Raw genomic sequence first — 20,012 nt, 5'->3', positions numbered from 1 at the left:
AAACAACGGAATCCGTTTTTTTTCTACAGTTTTACCGGCAGTAGACTATTGTGAACGATCAGCTGATCGCTCCCTGCAGCCGGCCGCCGGGTGATCAGCTGATCGCTCCCTGCAGCCGGCCGCCGGGTGATCAGCTGATCGCTCCCTGCAGCCGGCCGCCGGGTGATCAGCTGATCGCTCCCAGTAGCCGGCCGCCGGGTGATCAGCTGATCGCTCCCAGTAGCCGGCCGCCGGGTGATCAGCTGATCGCTCCCAGTAGCCGGCCGCCGGGTGATCAGCTGATCGCTCCCAGTAGCCGGCCGCCGGGTGATCAGCTGATCGCTCCCAGTAGCCGGCCGCCGGGTGATCAGCTGATCGCTCCCAGTAGCCGGCCGCCGGGTGATCAGCTGATCGCTCCCAGTAGCCGGCCGCCGGGTGATCAGCTGATCGCTCCCAGTAGCCGGCCGCCGGGTGATCAGCTGATCGCTCCCAGTAGCCGGCCGCCGGGTGATCAGCTGATCGCTCCCAGTAGCCGGCCGCCGGGTGATCAGCTGATCGCTCTCTGCAGCCGGCCGCCCGGGCATGCCGGCGGGCGGGGCGCTTAGGTGAGCGCTGTCACTTGCCGGCGCCCGGGCATGCCGGCGGCCGGTCGCTCACCTGAACGTTCGGCCACGGCGAGCCAAAATAAAGTTTGTGATTTAAAAAAAAACAAAACATGCGCAGTGAAATCCAGAGGATTCCGCTGCTCAAAACAACGTTACATGCTGCGTTCCTCCCGCTGGGCGGAAGCAACGCAGGTCCTTTTTGGTACAATCCGTCAACCATACAAGTCTATGGGAAACAGGGGAATCCGTTGACTGATTCCGCTGTTTTCCAAAAGGGCGGATTGTAACGGAAGGAAAACAACACAAGTGTGAAAGTAGCCTAAAGAGCAGAGCGCCAGAAGCTATTGGACAATTCTCAAAGGTTTTTAATGCACTTTTCCCTCGTTAAGCCATCATCACTTATAGCCGCACTTCAGCAGATTTTTTTTGGGGGGGGGTTTCACCGCTGGATTGGCACTTAAATTGTTAGCCCCATTCTCCTAGGCTTATACTCTCCCTCCAGCGGTTTCCTACTTTTTTGGCGCCTCTTCAATCCCGCAGAACTTTCTTGGTGTACTTTTAACTTCTGACCAGCCAGAAGTCATGTCACAAGCTCCCTATTCAACTCTGAGAGCCATGCATAATCGGGCCAGAATGAGTCTCTCCTAGACTTGCATTGATGAAACACTGGAGCAGCCGGCAGATCACATATCACAGGAGACCAAACAACGCAGCAACGATGGAATATTAAGCCACCAGAAGAGGCGTATACTACAGGGGTCAGGGACTTAAATTAAAAGCATCAGTGGTGCAAAAAAAAAAAAAAAATTCTAACATGGTGATTTAAGCAGCTAAAAGGTCTGGAGCTGATTTCAGGTGTAGCATTTGCAGTTGGAAGCTGTTGCTGTGAAGCCATATGTGACGAGAGGAGCTCTCAATGGAGGATAAACCGACGATTATTAGGCTGAAAAAGAAGGTATCCATCAGACAGAGCTGAAATTTTGGAAGCGGCCACATCAACAGTTTGGTACAGTCTGCAGAAAAGAGAACACTGGGGAGCTGGGAACTGAAAAAGGTCTGTACGGCGCCCCGGAAGACAGCAGTGATGTCTGATCGCAGAGTTTTTTCCAGGGTGAAGAAAACCCCAACATTCCCCCACCCCTGTCAAGTGAAGCTCTCTCTCCAAGACATTGGTGTTTTAGGATCTACCTCTACCATACAGACTTCATGAGAGCAAATGCGGAGGGGTCACCGCCGGGGCCCTATGCGGGGAGGGGTCACCGCCGGGGCCCTATGCGGGGAGGGGTCACCGCCGGGGCCCTATGCGGGGAGGGGTCACCGCCGGGGCCCTATGCGGGGAGGGGTCACCGCCGGGGCCCTATGCGGGGAGGGGTCACCGCCGGGGCCCTATGCGGGGAGGGGTCACCGCCGGGGCCCTATGCGGGGAGGGGTCACCGCCGGGGCCCTATGCGGGGAGGGGTCACCGCCGGGGCCCTATGCGGGGAGGGGTCACCGCCGGGGCCCTATGCGGGGAGGGGTCACCGCCGGGGCCCTATGCGGGGAGGGGTCACCGCCGGGGCCCTATGCGGGGAGGGGTCACCGCCGGGGCCCTATGCGGGGAGGGGTCACCGCCGGGGCCCTATGCGGGGAGGGGTCACCGCCGGGGCCCTATGCGGGGAGGGGTCACCGCCGGGGCCCTATGCGGGGAGGGGTCACCGCCGGGGCCCTATGCGGGGAGGGGTCACCGCCGGGGCCCTATGCGGGGAGGGGTCACCGCCGGGGCCCTATGCGGGGAGGGGTCACCGCCGGGGCCCTATGCGGGGAGGGGTCACCGCCGGGGCCCTATGCGGAGCGGGGACTTGAAAACAGGCCAGATTAGAATTTGCCCAAAAAAACATAAAGAAGCCACTCTGTCCTGGAAAAGCAGCAGAGGACAGATGAGACGAAGATCAGCGTGTACCAGAATGATGGAGGAAGAAAGTCTGGAGAAGGCTTGGAGTGGCTCCTGATCCAGGGCACAGCACGCCCTCTGAAGACATGGTGGAGGCGGTGTGATGGCCGGGCATGCAGGGCTAACAATGGCCCTGGGGCACTATTAGTTATTGATGATGTGACTGAAGACAGAAGCAACAGGATGAATTCTGAATGCACGGGGCGAGACTTTCTGCTCAGACTCAACCAAGTGCAGCATTGATTGGATGACACTTCACAGGCAGATGGGCAATGACCCAAAACATCCTGCGCAAGCGAAGAAAAGCGGAATATTCGCAAGAAATCTCTTAATTTCTTTAGTCTTTGGTCCTTGTTATTCCTATAGCTAAGAATGGTTCTGTCTAATAGTGGTGGGTGTGGAAATATATTATGATGCAGTGTAATGGAGGCAGCGATTTACGTCCTCTGATATCAAAACAGGTTAATTTTCCTTCAGTTTTGAATTCTGATTTATATAAAAATATTATAGATATTACCATACATATATTTTTTAATTTTGAGCATCATTTATTCACGGTGTTCCACTAAATCCAGCTAGAGGGCAGCCTAGAGCCGCGCTCACCGGATCTCCTGTCCTGTAGGTGAATCGCTGTAAGGTCATTGAGGGAAGTTTACTGACAATGTCTGACAACGTCTACATCACAGAAGATGGGGTTCACGTGTAAAATATAAATGCTGCACAACAACCACTGCAACTGCGGAAAATGTATAACTAAGATTAGGCTGGGTGATGGCTAGCATGTAGGAATTTGGTATTATAATAAAGGATGAAACTCAGGATCAGTACACAGTGACTGCGCCAGCAGAATAGTGAGTGCAGCTTTGGAGTATAATACAGGATCAGTAATGTAATTTATGTACACAGTGACTGCACCAGCAGAATAGTGAATGTAGCTCTGGAGTATAATACAGGACGTAACTCAGGATCTATACAGGATCAGTAAGTATGTACACAGTGACTGCACCAGCAGAATAGTGAGTGCAGCTCTGGAGTATAATACAGGATGTAACTCAGGATCTGTAATGTATGTACACAGTGACTGCACCAGCAGAATAGTGAGTGCAGCTCTGGAGTATAATACAGGATGTAACTCAGGATCTGTAATGTATGTACACAGTGACTGCACCAGCAGAATAGTGAGTGCAGCTCTGGAGTATAATACAGGATGTAACTCAGGATCTGTACAGGGTCAGTAATGTACAGGGGTCGGAATTCCCACTCATTTGTATAACCATTCCAGCCCCCTCCTTATTAACGTCGACTCGTAACACGGGTCCGGTCTAGAGATCGATGAAGGTCCCATTGGTTGAGCTAAAGATTTCCATCTCTGAGCCTTGCATCCTCTATACATTCTGTGCATTTTCCAGGGTGCGCAGCATATTCTTCATCAGCGAAGGTCACATAGTGCAGAAAACACTCACTGTATAGAGGTAGAATTTATACTGTATATGTCTGACAAGTTAAATGAACTACCTGTGCCTGGTCACCTGCTACGTTTGTGGTGGTGGTGGTGGTTGTTGTTGTGGTTTTTTTTTGGGTCTGCAAAAAATAAAATTATTCATAATTTACAGCATAATCCATGTAACTTCCAAGATATCATCACACACTGCTTATTTTTCCTTGTATTTTTTTTAATTATTATTTTTTATTATTATTTTAAATATGCAACAAATTCCTTCAGTTTTTTTTTTTCTTCTTGCCAAGAATTTTTTTTTATTTTTTATTTTTTTTTTTTTTTTTGTGCAGAAAAATCCACTGCAAAAACTCGACGTGTGCACACCCTGCATCTCATCGTTTTTTCGGGGGGATTTATGCATTTTTCAGTGCAGATTAGTCACAAAATTTGTTATGCATATCCTGATGCCAGCAAAACTATGAGAATGCTGATGTTTTGTGCACGTTTTTTGTTTTTTGTTCTCCATTGCAGATTTGCTGCAGAAAATTAATTTGCAGCATGTCAATTCTTTCAGTGTTTTGTGCTGCGTTTTTACAACCTAAATGCATTTAAAAAAATAAATAAATAAATAAATATTAAAAACAAACCATAAACGCATGGGAAAAAAAATGCGTCAAAAGCACTGGACACACACTGAAATTGCTGCAAAAATGCACTTTTTTTTTTCTGCGAAGAGGTGCAGATTTGGTGTAGAAATTTCTGTAACCAAATCCTCTACCTGCACACATCACCTTTAAAGATGTTGTATAAGATTGCAAATCCATGGTTGCTATATTCCAGAAACAGCGCCCCCTCTGTCCCTGGGCCGTGTCTGGTACTGCAGTCTTGCTAATTTTGGACAATTGGTGGAAAGGAAGTGACCCCCGTATTGGGGTCTTAAGGTCACGAAGCTTTAATAGAAGCAAATTTTTGTTGCAATTGGTTAAAAACAAGGAACATCTTGAATTTATTGGGGGTTCATGCTCTATAAAGAATGTGATTGTTACTATGTATCTACTCCACAGACTGATTTTCTTCTTTTATACACTTTTTTTGTTTCCTTTTTTTTGCTGGATATGAGCAGCAGATTCTGTGCGCGGCTCCTCTGTGCGCGGCTCCGCTGTCCTCCGTGCGCGGCTCCGCCGTCCTCCCCGCGAGCGCCGGTACCTGGCAGGATGAGGCCGCGTCGAGCGTCTTTAGCGAGATATACAGCTTCATAATTAGCCTCCTGCATTTTTCCCTGAGTGCTGGCATCAGCAGTGTGCGAGCGCTGCTCTGATTAACAGCCGCTCTGCAACCATTTCCTTGTGCCACCGATGACCAAATTTGTCACTTCAGTTTTGACACAGACCTGATTTCTTGCTAAAACTTTGCTCTGCCGCTGCCGGCTCCATCACTTAAAGCTTCACATTGTTGTGTGCGGTGGGGGCTGCGGAGCTAATGGGCATTAATGTGCCGCCATCTCCGCGTATCCAGATCTCTCATCTCCAGCACGGATCCTCCTGTCCTCCCGTGTAGGGTCCACGATGGAGGCGTCCGGACCCCCCAGTGTCCGGCTAATTGTTTCCTGCGTCTATTGAGCACTTTTGACCTTGCTCTTTGTCTGGGGTTAATGGGCATCTTGTGAGATGGTCCCAGTGCATCGGTGTGCGGCCGACATTCGCTTTTCTAGCAGAGCTATTGCCGTGGTCTGAGAGGCTGTAATCCGTCCCTATGTGGGTGTGAGCCGAATTACATGGCGGTGTTGAAAGTGAGCCGGCCTGACTCTGTCCCCCCCCCCCCCCCCCCCCCAATATCATCCATCCGAGATGGTTAGGAGCCCCCTGTAAACATTAGTTTGTTACCCTGGCCCCCCAAGTTTGGTGGGTTTGGATGTAGATAAGCCGATCTTCTATGTACAAGCCGATCTGTGATTGATCGGTTTCCCGTTCGTCAGGTATTTCCTGGCCGCTGTCTCGGATCGGGGGGGGGGGTTGCGTGGCCGCGGTCTGGGATCGGGGGGGGTGCGTGGCCGCGGTCTGGGATCGGAGGGGTGTGCGTGGCTTGCGGTCTGGGTCGGGGGACGTGTGGCCTGGGTCGGGGGGGATGCATGCCTTGCGGTCTGGGTCGGGGGACGTGTGGCCTGGGTCGGGGGGGATGCATGGCCGCGGTCTGGGTCGGGGGGGGGATGCATGGCCGCGGTCTGGGTCGGGGGGGGGGGGACGCCCGGCTTGCGGTCTGTGTCGGGGGGCTTGTCCGGCTTGCGGTCTGGGTCGGGGGATGCATGGCCGCAGGGCTTTATCCCCCCAGATCTCCCTGCTCCTCTTCACGGCTCCGGCTTCTCGGCCTCCATCTCTCGCCATGGCTTCATCTCTTCGCACATGTAAATTCACTTATCATGCTTTCTTAAGTCGCCTCCTTCCCCTCCTCTACCTGACATCTAAATTGCTTTCAGTCACTGCTCCTTCTCCTGTTTTCCCTTAAATGAATTACTAATGACATCTTGCTCAATCATGCCCTCTCTGCAGGCACTTTCACAGTAATGTGCCCCATCCCAACCTTTTAAACTATTACCGAGCGTATTTCCCAATTGAATCAGCGCCATCGCAGGTGTAATAACTAATCGTTTGACTTACACCTGCTCCGATCCTCTTAATGTCCGTGATCTGTGTTGGATGCTGGTAATTTCCTGTTTATTGCATTGTCCCATGGATCGGTTTTGCCTACATTTGCCCTGATTAGTGAATTTACGGAAACAAGATATGTAAAGAGGTGGGAGGCGCTCTGCTGGAAGCCCGGGACCGGCGGCCGGAGTCACACGGAACCCCGGCTCATACGCGGTTTACACCACTTTTTTTGATTCACTAGTTTGCACTAAGCTACTTTGTGGAAACCATCAGCAGGCAGGGTAGTTGCAGCTGAAAAATGTTACAATGCCTTACTGATCAATACTTTGCTGACGACAGAATAGCTCAAATAATTACAATATATCCAAAAATCCATGATCTTGTTCCTGGTGATGACCGAAATGGGAACTGCTGGTTACGTGTTGCTTTGATTGGAGCAATGTTTCCAAAATTCAGTCCTCCTGACCCTCTCCCCCAAAAGATCATGTTCTCAGGATCTCCTTAGTATGGTACAAGTGATTGCATTATTATCAAGGCCTCAGAAATGGCCACCGGTGCAATTTTAGGGAAATCCTGATCTGCCGGGGGTCGTGAGGACTGGAGTTTGGGGAACCCTGGATTTGCGCCTCTGTGAATGATCCTCTATATACGGTCAGTATATTGTCGGTGATAGTATACAGCCGCTGACTTCTCATCCGTACGTCCCTCTCTGTCTTTGCAGATCGCCACCGCAGTAAAGTTTCTGCAGAACCCAAGAGTGCGGCAGAGCCCCGTTTCCACCCGGAAAGAGTTTCTCAGGAGAAAAGGTAAAATTAAACTTATGTGAAAAGTTTGTGCAAGTGGGAATGATAAAGTACCACCTCTAATATTAAAGGGGTTCTCCGTTGCGCCCTCGGCTCATTATGGAGAGGTGCTGGAGTCTGCCACAATATTGTGCACCCTGCTCAGTTGCGCACATTCATCCTGATGGCACCCGGTGACGCAACTTCATCAGTGACTCTCTCGCCCAATCAGAAATGAGAGATGCTGAAGAATCCTTTTAAATCTTGTTGCATTTTCCTATATTCTTTTGTGGTTTTATGTTGCAGCTAAATCCTATTGTGTCCATTTTAAAACAGCACTCCAGCATTTTAACTTTTTTTTTTTTTCACCTCTTATTCCCCTTCTCCCAGTCTTATCACTTTCCGGCATCTTCACCTTCTTTTTTTTTTTTTTTTTTTGACGTCGCTCCACTCCCACAGCACATTTTGTGCACGCAATTTCTACCTGGCTGAAACTCAAAAGTTGCGTCACAAGGTTTCAATCCAAAGTCTATGAAAGCCAGAACAGGGCTCTCATAGACTCGTATGGAGTTGTGACTTCCAGCGCCTCCATGAAACAGTGGAGCAGCCGGCAGGTCACAAACTGGAAAGGCTAAGTTCACACTTCCGTTGTTTTGCATCAGTCACAATCCGTCGCCTAGAGGAATTACGGTATCCTGCAAAATATTTTGCAGGAATCCTGTTTTTCCCCATAAACTTCTATTAGTGACTGATTGTGACTGATGATGCTGCGTTGCATCCACTGCGTCGCGGTCAGTCGTTTTTTAACTGACCGCAGGGCGGGAGCAATGCAGCTTGTAACGTTTTTTGAGCAGCGTGATCCGTAGGATTTTGCTGCGCATGCTCTCTCTGGCTCCCTGCACACGTAACCAGGATAAACATCGGGTAACCAAGCAATGCGCTTTGGTTAGTTACCCGATATTTACAGTGGTTACGGGTGCAGGGAGCCAGCGCTAAGCAGTGTACGCTGGTAACCAAGATAAATATCGGGTAACCAAGCAAAAAGTGGTTTGCTTTTAGTTACCCGATATTTACCCTAGATACAGTGTGCAAGGAGGCCGACACTTCACCACTCGGCTCCGCCCCCTCCCGCACTCCATGTGTACGCGCTCTCGCGCTCTCACACTCACTCTGTCTCTCACACCTGTCCCCAGCCCTGCAGACCGCGGCACGGACGTCCTCAGCTCCGCCCCCCCCCCCCCCCACACACACAATGGAGTCTGACAATGAAATTCTGTTCTTTGTCATCTATTGTACAACGCATCAGTCACATGCGTCAAGCAACGCATGTGACTGATGCAAAACAACGGAAATGTGAACCTAGCCTAACAGATGAAGATGCCTGAGGGGGCAGATAACTTACTTTTAAAGCACCACTCAGTGGTGAAATAAACCCTGGAGAGGAGCTTGGTATAATAGGTGCTACATTGACTGACTTTGGAGCAACCCAGGAGATTTTCTAACATAAGGTGCCAGATCTCTGCACCAAAAAGCTGCATATTATGATTAGCACCATATTTGAGTGTTTTATAAATGTTCCTTCGCCAGTGGCCGGGATTTTCCATAAAATGGACATGGACTGACTTGCAACTTGTGCACCAAAATTGTAGTCCTAACTTAGCCCCCTAATATGAAGGTATAGTGGCAGATCTGCACGGACGAGACACATCCCCGGCTCGTGGGAGACTTGGTTGTATATTGGCCCTCCTACGACCGTCCTACACCAGGCGCGGATAACAGACCCCCGATTTATGGATTTTTAGAGAATCGTAGGTTTTACTGTCTGGTCTCCTTTTCTGTGGACGCATCTACCCAACAAGGAACGTTCTTTTGGTTATGGAAGCCAAATTGTGCGCCCGGGTGGCCAGGACAATGTTTGTACGCATAAAATCTAAATTAAAAATTAATTTCAACCCCTCTAGTCAGTGTATGGCTTGTATAACAGTGTAAATTTAGTGCCGTCTAAATAACACAGCCATTAATGTCTAAACCGCAACAAAAGTGAGTACACCCCTAAGTGAAAATGGCCAAATTTTGCCCTATTTGCCATTTTCCCTCCCCGTATCATGTGACTCATTAGTGGCCAAGGCTATAAGAAGATTGTGACCACCCTGACGCTGAGCACGGTGGCCAAGACCATTCAGCAGTTTAACAAGACAGGTTCCCCTCAGAACAGGCCTCGCAATGGTCGACCCCAGAAGCTGAGTGCACGTGCTCTGCGTCCTATCCAGAGGTCGTCTTTTCAGAATAGACTTATGAGTGTGGCCATCATTGCTGCAGAGGTTACAGGGGTGGGGGGCTTCACCTGTCAGTGCTCAGACCATACACAGCACATTGCAGAGGTTATAGGGAAGGGGGCTGCATGAGGGCGGCCGGTTGTGGGGGCTACAGTTTATTGAGGGAACCATGAATGCTAACCTGTGCTGGGACATCCTGAAGCAGAGCATGATCCCCACCCTTCATATTCCAACATGATAGTGACCCCCAAACACCTGCAAGACCCCCACTGCCTCACTAAAGAAACTGAGGGTGACCGTTCTGGACCAGCCAAACAAGTCCAGACCTAAACCCTATGGAGCATCTGTGGGGCCTCCTCAGATGGAAGGTGGCGGATCAGTAGGTCTCTGACATCCACCAGCTCCGGGATGTCGTCATGGAGGATGGAAGAGGATCCAGCAGCTCCTGTGAATCTCTAGTGACCTCCATGCCCAATAGTTAAGAGGGTGCTGGAAAATAATGGTGGCCATACAAAATAGGCACACTTTAAGCACAATGTGACCGGTTTCACTTAGGGTTGTACTCACTTTTGTTGCCAGCAGTTTACACATTAATGGCTGTGTGATGAGGGTTTTTGTTTGTGTGTTTTTTGTTTGTTTTTTTTAATACAGAGGACACCAATATTACACTGTTACACAAGCTGCACACTGACTCCGTACAGTGTATATAAGCTGCACACTGACTCCGTACAGTGTATATAAGCTGCACACTGACTCTGTACAGTGTATATAAGCTGCACACTGACTCTGTACAGTGTATATAAGCTGCACACTGACTCTGTACAGTGTATATAAGCTGCACACTGACTCTGTACAGTGTATATAAGCTGCACACTGACTCTGTACAGTGTATATAAGCTGCACACTGACTCTGTACAGTGTATATAAGCTGCACACTGACTCTGTACAGTGTATATAAGCTGCACACTGACTCTGTACAGTGTATATAAGCTGCACACTGACTCTGTACAGTGTATATAAGCTGCACACTGACTCTGTACAGTGTATATAAGCTGCACACTGACTCTGTACAGTGTATATAAGCTGCACACTGACTCTGTACAGTGTATATAAGCTGCACACTGACTCTGTACAGTGTATATAAGCTGCACACTGACTCTGTACAGTGTATATAAGCTGCACACTGACTCTGTACAGTGTATATAAGCTGCACACTGACTCTGTACAGTGTATATAAGCTGCACACTGACTCTGTACAGTGTATATAAGCTGCACACTGACTCTGTACAGTGTATATAAGCTGCACACTGACTCTGTACAGTGTATATAAGCTGCACACTGACTCTGTACAGTGTATATAAGCTGCACACTGACTCTGTACAGTGTATATAAGCTGCACACTGACTCTGTACAGTGTATATAAGCTGCACACTGACTCTGTACAGTGTATATAAGCTGCACACTGACTCTGTACAGTGTATATAAGCTGCACACTGACTCTGTACAGTGTATATAAGCTGCACACTGACTCTGTACAGTGTATATAAGCTGCACACTGACTCTGTACAGTGTATATAAGCTGCACACTGACTCTGTACAGTGTATATAAGCTGCACACTGACTCTGTACAGTGTATATAAGCTGCACACTGACTCTGTACAGTGTATATAAGCTGCACACTGACTCTGTACAGTGTATATAAGCTGCACACTGACTCTGTACAGTGTATATAAGCTGCACACTGACTCTGTACAGTGTATATAAGCTGCACACTGACTCTGTACAGTGTATATAAGCTGCACACTGACTCCGTACAGTGTATCACAGGGTCAGATCTTCAGTGATGTCTCATAAAAAGATACAATAAAATATTTACAAAAATGTGAGGGGTGTACTCACTTTTGTGACATACTGTGTGTGTTTGTACTTCATATATTGGACTGCGCTTGAATGTAATCCGAGTGCAGTCTGATGTTTCACACGCTCCCATAGACTTGGATGGGAGTTCACGATCTGATTTGCTCTGCCCCTTGTAGCATGTGTAATTTGCTTTTTCATGCTGATCGGCTGCACCATTGTATAACATTGGAGCCAGGGCTCTCGGATAAATTGTGAGGTCGCCCTCATCCGTATTACACACGTGTGTGTGTGTGTGTGTGTGTGTGTGTGTGTGCGTGCCCTTAAGTGAGAGTCGGGAGTGACCGCTGCAGACACGTACAGCTCTCGTTTTAACCCCTCAGTATGGGTCGCAGCCAGAGCTGTTAAAACTGAAAATCTCAGCAGCCGTCCAGGCCATGACCATTACTAGCCAGGATGTTTCTTGTGAATCTTTTGGCTCCTAAATTGCCACCCTGCAAGGATGTATGTTAAATGTCTTTGGCAGTGAAAGAGTAAAATAAGAATGTGCTGTACATTCATCTAGACATGTCGGCTCAAACAATGATCGCATGTCCTTTGTGATTCCTCTACTTATATTTTGCCCTCTTTTCCCCCCAACCTTTAGGCCATGTGCGCACACTGTGTTCTTTTGCCGCGGTTTTTGCTGCAGAAATGTGCCGCGTTTGTTCCTACCCTTGCTGCAGTCCTTCCCCAGCAAAATCTATGGGAAAACCAAAATGCTGTGCACACTGTTGTTGTGTTTTTGTTTGTTTTTTTTTCCCTATAGAATTTCTGCAGCAAAAAAGTAGCATGTCACTTCTTTTCTGCAGGTATCTGCGGTGTTTGCCATAGATAATGGTAAAAAACCGCAGGGACCAACCCGCGGAAAAACCGCACCCAAACCGCAGTAAAACCACATGTGGATTCCAGGTGCGTCTTTGCCGCGGGTGCGAAATTCTGCGGATTTTTCTTAAAAGGAAATTTCCCAGTGTGCACAGGGCCTTATATGTTTTAAAATCAGGTTGCAAAAATGATTTAGACAAAAAAAACTTAAAAATCCTAAATTGCACCAAACTTTTTATAAAACCCTTTTTTTTTTTTCTTAAGGTTTTTTTTTTTTTTTCCTTATCTGTGTATAAATTGGACAGTTTTGATAACTACGTCCCGGTATTGTTCGGTGCCGACAGTGGGGAGCGGAATAAGAAATGGGTTTCGTGGATCAGAACAGTTTGTTTGGCAGTCCGCAGCCAATCAAAGCTCAGCTTCATCTTTTTCTGTGGATTAAACAAGCGCTGCACTGTGATTGGTCGCTACAAGCAAAAACCTCTTTTTCCAGTTCGGGCTTTTTTTGATGAATGAGGCCTGTGCCCTTATTGTTACCGCACAGGCGGAAATGAATGTAAACTTCGATAATGATATCCATTCAGCCGCACGGAGCCCGGCGTGTGAGGGCGGCCACCTCTCGTCCCTGCAGATCACCCGCCTCCGTGTCCTCTCCATTATTACATACATCTCTATTAACAGTCCCTCCGTACAGACCCCGAGCTGCGGCTGATGAGACCCTCATCAATTAGCGACGGCCGTATCTGCACTGAGCTGCAGGATAAATGTCACCGCCGCGCTCTGTGTGCTGCGGACTCAGAGAATGAGCTGGAAAATCAGTGTAAGGTCACGGGGCAGCCGTGCTCGGGGTCAGGGAAGTCTCCCTCTGATTGGTCTAATTAGTGAGCAATTGATCCGGCCTCGCCATATGCTTTCATGTAAACGCGTATTGAGCCGCTGAAGTCGTGCAGGGATCTATACTGAGCAGCGCCGCCGGCTCCGCACTTGTCTGACAACCGGGGGTTTGTTTTCTCTTCTCTTTTCATTGACTCTCAATTAAAGCTGATGGAAAGGGTTAAGAAGTGACAGGAGAGGCTAACTCCATTATACTTAGGTGTTAATTGTCCCACCACCGGGTATATGAGGTTGGGAGCTGCAGTGACCACACACAGCAGAAGCTTTGGTCCTGTGGGTTAGTGTTGTGGAGGGACGCTTGAAGAAGAGATCCAGCAGGAAGGAGACGTAGAAGTTTTTCCCTTTTTTATATATTGCCCATTCCTATTTAATCCATTGAAAACTGCATGTGTGAATCCAGCCGAGATCTACACCCAGAAATCGGGCTAATCTTTTACCGACCCCAACAATCTGTATTCTATTACCCACAATCCGATCAAATTGGAGGCATGCAATTCTATTCAATATGGACTTTAAAGCATATGGTCACCAGTGGAGTTATTGTCTGCAGAGGTCGGCATCTCACTCTTCTTAAAGGGTGGCCCTCAGCTCATTGAGCATCTGGGGTACAGGGTTATGGCCTCTAACTAGTGACTCAGCTGATGCCATAGGTTTTCTATGGGATTCAGGTCTGGAGAAAGTGCAGCCGCTCCATTTGAGGTTCCCCAGTCTCCTGCAGCTGTTCCCTAATGATGTGACCTCAATGGGCTGGAGCATTGTCTGACCAGTAGTTTGTAACTCTTATTTATTTTTGTCTTTTTTCTGCACTTCTCTCAGCTGATTTTATTACCACATTAGGCTATGTGCGCACTAGAAAATTGATTTTTCTCAAGAAAACTTCTTGAGAAACTTCTGGGAGTTGAAGATTACCGCACCTGCGGTTAAAAAACCGCACCAAAACCGCGGGAAAAATGCATGTGTTTTTGCCGCAGTTTTTCCGCAGGTTGGTCCCTGCGTTTTTTTTATGCTGAACTGCAATAAATAATATATGGATAGAGGGAAAGATGGATAGATGAATAGATAGATAGATGAGAAAGACCTATATAATGTCCCACCCCTCTGCATATTCTAAGCTGGCACCCTTTAGTGACTTTCATGTGGCACTAAAGGGTGCTTAGCCTTGTATTTAGCCAAAAAATAAATAAATAATAATAAAAAAAATGACGTGAGGTCCCCCCATCTTTTGTAGCCAGCTAGGGTAAAGCAGATGGCTGCAGCCTGCAGACCACAGCTGGCAGCTTCACCTTGGCTGGTAATCCAAAACAGAGGGCAACCCACCTGTTATTTTACATTAAATAATTTTAAAACAAAAAACGTGGGGTCCCCCCCAAATTGGATCACCAGCCAATATATTATATTATATTAGATTATATTTTTCACTAAAAAAACAAATCAAAAAGACGGCGGTAACCCTAGAAGCGCATTCCAGTGACCATGGTGCAGGGATCCGTAACCCTAGAAGCGCAGTCCAGTGACCATGGTGCAGGGATCCGTAACCCTAGAAGCGCAGTCCAGTGACCATGGTGCAGGGATCCGTAACCCTAGAAGCGCAGTCCAGGGACCATGGTGCAGGGATCCATAACCCTAGAAGCGCAGTCCAGTGATCATGGTGCAGGGATCCGTAACCCTAGAAGCGCAGTCCAGTGACCATGGTGCAGGATCCGTAATATGGGGCCTGGCTGGTAAACCAACTGGGACTGGAGAAAATTGCAACATGCCTGCGACAATCGGACACAATGGATTCTGGAACACCCGGCGCCATTTCTGTATATTCTCTTCCACTTTGCTGCTTCGGTTGCGCTACAAATTTTCTGTTTGCAAATCCTGATGCAAAATCCGTCTTGTTTCTGCCGGGTGTGAATGTCGCCCTGCGGCCGTGTCTGCATTTTATCTTGTGCTTCCAAAAAGAAAGAAAGAAAAAAAAAAATAATGACCTACAGCGTGAGGCAGCCGGGGGTTGCAGGCGATACAATGTAGCAAAAACTTTGGCTACTTGACCCTTATTATAAGGTTATTTTTTACAGCAGCGAGGACGAGCAGATTTGATTCTTCTCCTTTTTTGTATTTTTTTTCTTCTACAGATCTACTATTGATAAGGCTTAGAAGTTTTATTTTTGGGAGCTAAAAGCCGCAAAAAGCCATTGTTTTCCTAATGCCTATTGTGGGATGTCGCCATGGTAACTTTATAGACTGCACTTGTCTCAAGAGAGTCATCCGTTTTGTATCTCCCCTCCCTTCATACTTAATATTTCAGCTGCTCATAAAAAGCACCAGAAAGGGCAAGAGGAAATTATTTAAATTAAATCACAAAAAAATGGTGATTAGCGCCAGTTACGAAGTTAACCCCTCCACCGCTGGCAGGCGTCCCGCACCCTCTGTCTGCTATAATGTAGTGTACGTTCTCATTATTTAAAAAAAACCTGTGAAATGAGCAGAAAGCTGAGGAAGAGATCGGCAGACACATGTCTGTGTGTGTGTGTGTGTGTGTGTGTGTGTGTGTGTGTGTGGGGGGGGAGAAGCAGACCCCCAAATATCCCTAAATGTCAATACAAGTGGTGCCATACAGGATTAGGTTATACTTTTCATGTGATGCTTCTCAACCAATCGGAGGAGAGGTAAGAAGCCATTCCCATGATGTAATTGGCTGAAGCAGTGCACAAAACCATCAGAGTTCTAACACTGCCAGGAACCATTTTCTCTTTTGCTCTTTTGGCCCTCGTGGGGCACCCCCCCTTTTTTTTTGGGGGGGGGGGGGGTGACGCCCTATATTATTTGGCCCTCGCGGCCTGGCCTTTTGTCTTTTGGCCGTCGCAGGATGTCCTTTATATTTTGGGACACCCTCTTAGTTTTGGCCCTTGCCCGGGGCGCCCTCTTTGGGCTTTTGGCCCTTGCCCGGGGCGCCCTCTTTGGGCTTTTGGCCCTTGCCCGGGGCGCCCTCTTTGGGCTTTTGGCCCTTGCCCGGGGCGCCCTCTTTGGGCTTTTGGCCCTTGCCCGGGGCGCCCTCTTTGGGCTTTTGGCCCTTGCCCGGGGCGCCCTCTTTGGGCTTTTGGCCCTTGCCCAGGGCGCCCTCTTTGGGCTTTTGGCCCTTGCCCGGGGCGCCCTCTTTGGGCTTTTGGCCCTTGCCCGGGGCGCCCTCTTTGGGCTTTTGGCCCTTGCCCGGGGCGCCCTCTTTGGGCTTTTGGCCCTTGCCCGGGGCGCCCTCTTTGGGCTTTTGGCCCTTGCCCGGGGCGCCCTCTTTGGGCTTTTGGCCCTTGCCCGGGGCGCCCTCTTTGGGCTTTTGGCCCTTGCCCGGGGCGCCCTCTTTGGGCTTTTGGCCCTTGCCCGGGGCGCCCTCTTTGGGCTTTTGGCCCTTGCCCGGGGCGCCCTCTTTGGGCTTTTGGCCCTTGCCCGGGGCGCCCTCTTTGGGCTTTTGGCCCTTGCCCGGGGCGCCCTCTTTGGGCTTTTGGCCCTTGCCCGGGGCGCCCTCTTTGGGCTTTTGGCCCTTGCCCGGGGCGCCCTCTTTGGGCTTTTGGCCCTTGCCCGGGGCGCCCTCTTTGGGCTTTTGGCCCTTGCCCGGGGCGCCCTCTTTGGGCTTTTGGCCCTTGCCCGGGGCGCCCTCTTTGGGCTTTTGGCCCTTGCCCGGGGCGCCCTCTTTGGGCTTTTGGCCCTTGCCCGGGGCGCCCTCTTCCTCCTCTTGGCCCTTGCCCAGGACGTCCAAGGATAATCAGATATTTTATTTTTATTTATTTATTTTTTTTTACTATGGATACTTTACAAGTCAACAGATTTAGGACAAGTGCCTCTCTGTACCCTGGGTGGGACCGTTTTAGGGAAGATTGTGATATTTTTTTTTTTTTTTTTTAATTGTGAATGGTTTCATAAACTTTGAAAATAATGGCGACCTGCCCGTCCTGTGTGGTCAGTCACACCCATAATACATCCCAGCGAGGTTACAGAAATCGTAGATCTGAAATCTCGGTGAGCTGTAATCTATTATTCCCTGTTATCAGCCAGGGCAAAAAGCTGTCTCTAGAGGACCTCCAAAACTCTGCCTCCTCTGATCATTTTCAATCCATAAAAAAATGGTCTACTATAGTAAGCAATTTAAAAAAAAAAAAAAAAGTAATTCTATATAAAGTCTCCCGCTGTAGTGGAGGCTTCACCTGAGCGGCCGAAATATTTACTTTTGTGGAGTCACCTGAGGTGAGATTGAAAAAATAAAGACCAATCAGAGAAGTAGATAAGTGGGTGCGGCGCTGGAACGCCTCATGATTGGCTGCATATGATAAAATTATATATATTTTGTGCTGTTTACATTTCACACTGAACAATCATGTCGTTATATTATTGCGGTGGAGTGGATACATAAGTAATTGTAGCTTTTTTTTTATTTTTAGATACTGTATGTTGTGCACCTTCATATTTTATTTTTTTTTTTTTTTGAGAGCTGTTTTGTGTTTTATATTTCTATTATGGCATTTTGATTGGACGGCGTCTCATTTGGAGACTTTTTCTTTTCAGTCCCCTTTTTAAAAAAGTGAAACTTTTGACCACCAAACGTTTTCCAAAACTTTTCTCCTAGGCAACTTTTTTTTTTTTTTTTTTTTTTTTTATTCCTGTATTTTTACATTTTGTTTTTGGCCTTTTCTGGATTATTGGGTGTTCCAGACTTTCAAATGCCAGAATGGAAATGCCACCCCCCTCCCCCCCTTTTTTTTTTTTTTTCTTTTCCAGTAAGCACTATTAGCTTCGGCTGCTGGAATCCTCACTGAGCGCCGCTTATCTCTGTATCATTATGAGCGGAGTACAAAACATGTTTTACTTTCTAAAGTGTTCTGGTAAATCAGCGCAAATTATCATCGATGATAATCTATTTCCTTTCTTATTTTTTCCTCTCCATTTTGATTTTTTTTTATGATAATTTTTGCACATTTTGCTAATGTGCGGATCAGCAGGGAGCGATTAATTATAAAAGCCTTGGGATTTCTGCGGCTCGGTGAAAGCATCGACAACACATCCTAAAAGCCATCTTGATTACCCTGGGTAACCGGAGATTGGGATCGGTGCCTGCCAAGATCGCGTCAGCACCCGGTTTTATTATTTTTCTATATTATTCTGAGTGCTTGGCGCAGTTGGCATCGTAAATGGCGGCTCTGATCCCCCAGACATGGCGGGGACAGGATCTCTCCCGATCTGTCCTCTACGGAGCAGCAGAGATCTGATGGAAGGTCCTTCACCCACTGTGGTTCGTCTGTGGTCTCCCGACACATCCCGCTACTGCAGGCCCATTACGCGCTTTCTGTAATCTAACCATCCATTCAATTAATTAACACTTCTTTTTTTTTTTTGTTAAAATCAGCGGTTGCAGCATCGGCTTCAGCTGTTTCTATCAGTGTCTGTGGTTTTGGATGGGTCTTGTCACCTCTGCCGAAAACCACATCACTTTGCTTAACACGTTAGGATTCGTTTCCTTTAAAGGGAACCAAACATGAGGAATTTTGTGTATAAGCTAAAGCCCGTGCTATACTGGCACTATCAGGCTGATTCTATACATACAGGGCTATACTGGCACTATCAGGCTGATTCTATACATACAGTGCTATACTGGCACTATCAGGCTGATTCTATACATACAGTGCTATACTGGCACTATCATGCTGATTCTATATAGCCAGTGCTATACTGGCACTATCAGGCTGATTCTATACATACAGTGCTATACTGGCACTATCAGGCTGATTCTATACATACAGGGCTATACTGGCGCTATCAGGCTGATTCTATACATACAGGGCTATACTGGCACTATCTGGCTGATTCTATACATACAGGGCTATACTGGCACTATCTGGCTGATTCTATACATACAGTGCTATACTGGCACTATCAGGCTGATTCTATACATACAGTGCTATACTGGCACTATCATGCTGATTCTATATAGCCAGTGCTATACTGGCACTATCAGGCTGATTCTATACATACAGTGCTATACTGGCGCTATCAGGCTGATTCTATACATACAGGGCTATACTGGCGCTATCAGGCTGATTCTATACATACAGTGCTATACTGGCACTATCAGGCTGATTCTATACATACAGTGCTATACTGGCACTATCAGGCTGATTCTATACATACAGTGCTATACTGGCGCTATCCGGCTGATTCTATACATACAGTGCTATACCGGCACTATCAGGCTAATTCTATACACATAGTGCTATACTGGCACTATCAGGCTGATTCTATACATACAGGGCTATACTGGCACTATCAGGCTGATTCTATACATACCATTAGTGGTCAGCTCGGATGTTTAGCCATTCAGCTCCAAGAAAGTGAAATTTAAAAGTTCGGCAGCTTTTTGATTGAAAGTTGCACGGAGCAGATAATATCCGGGCGGGTTATGCACATGATTACCACCTGCCCCCCCCCCCCCCCCCAAACCCCCACGCCGCCTGTTCCTCCCTCTCTCTGGCTCTGCTAATTTTTTCTTTTCAGTAAGATGGCGTCTGAGTTGGCGCCTGCGCATAACGCGAATCTCCGGCGCCATCTTTCTAAAGCCCGCCTTACCCCCTGCTGTTCTAATTCTCCAACTGACAGGGCAGCGCATGCGCCCTCGCATCTTCTGCTCTCTTGTGATTGTGGGTGTGCTTGCAGTCACAATAGCAGAGGAGAACAGCAGATTTATTTTTTTTTTTTTGCCCATAAACTAAAAAAC

At 47.9% G+C, this 20,012-nt stretch overlaps 1 protein-coding gene across 1 annotated transcript in view; it reads left to right on the top strand.

Moving 5' to 3' along the window:
* The window catches only part of PEX14 (peroxisomal biogenesis factor 14), an 87,722-nt gene that overhangs the window by 18,433 nt on the left and 49,277 nt on the right, over positions 1-20,012 (top strand). The window contains exon 3 of the mRNA XM_075328188.1: positions 7,319-7,403. Within this exon, the coding sequence (XP_075184303.1) occupies positions 7,319-7,403 (85 nt within the window). The remainder of the gene's footprint in view (positions 1-7,318; positions 7,404-20,012) is intronic.

The sequence above is a fragment of the Anomaloglossus baeobatrachus genome, chromosome 11 (genome assembly GCF_048569485.1).
Source record: "Anomaloglossus baeobatrachus isolate aAnoBae1 chromosome 11, aAnoBae1.hap1, whole genome shotgun sequence".
NCBI classification, from domain to species: Eukaryota; Metazoa; Chordata; class Amphibia; order Anura; family Aromobatidae; genus Anomaloglossus; species Anomaloglossus baeobatrachus.
This window is presented reverse-complemented; position numbering and strand designations above follow the sequence as displayed.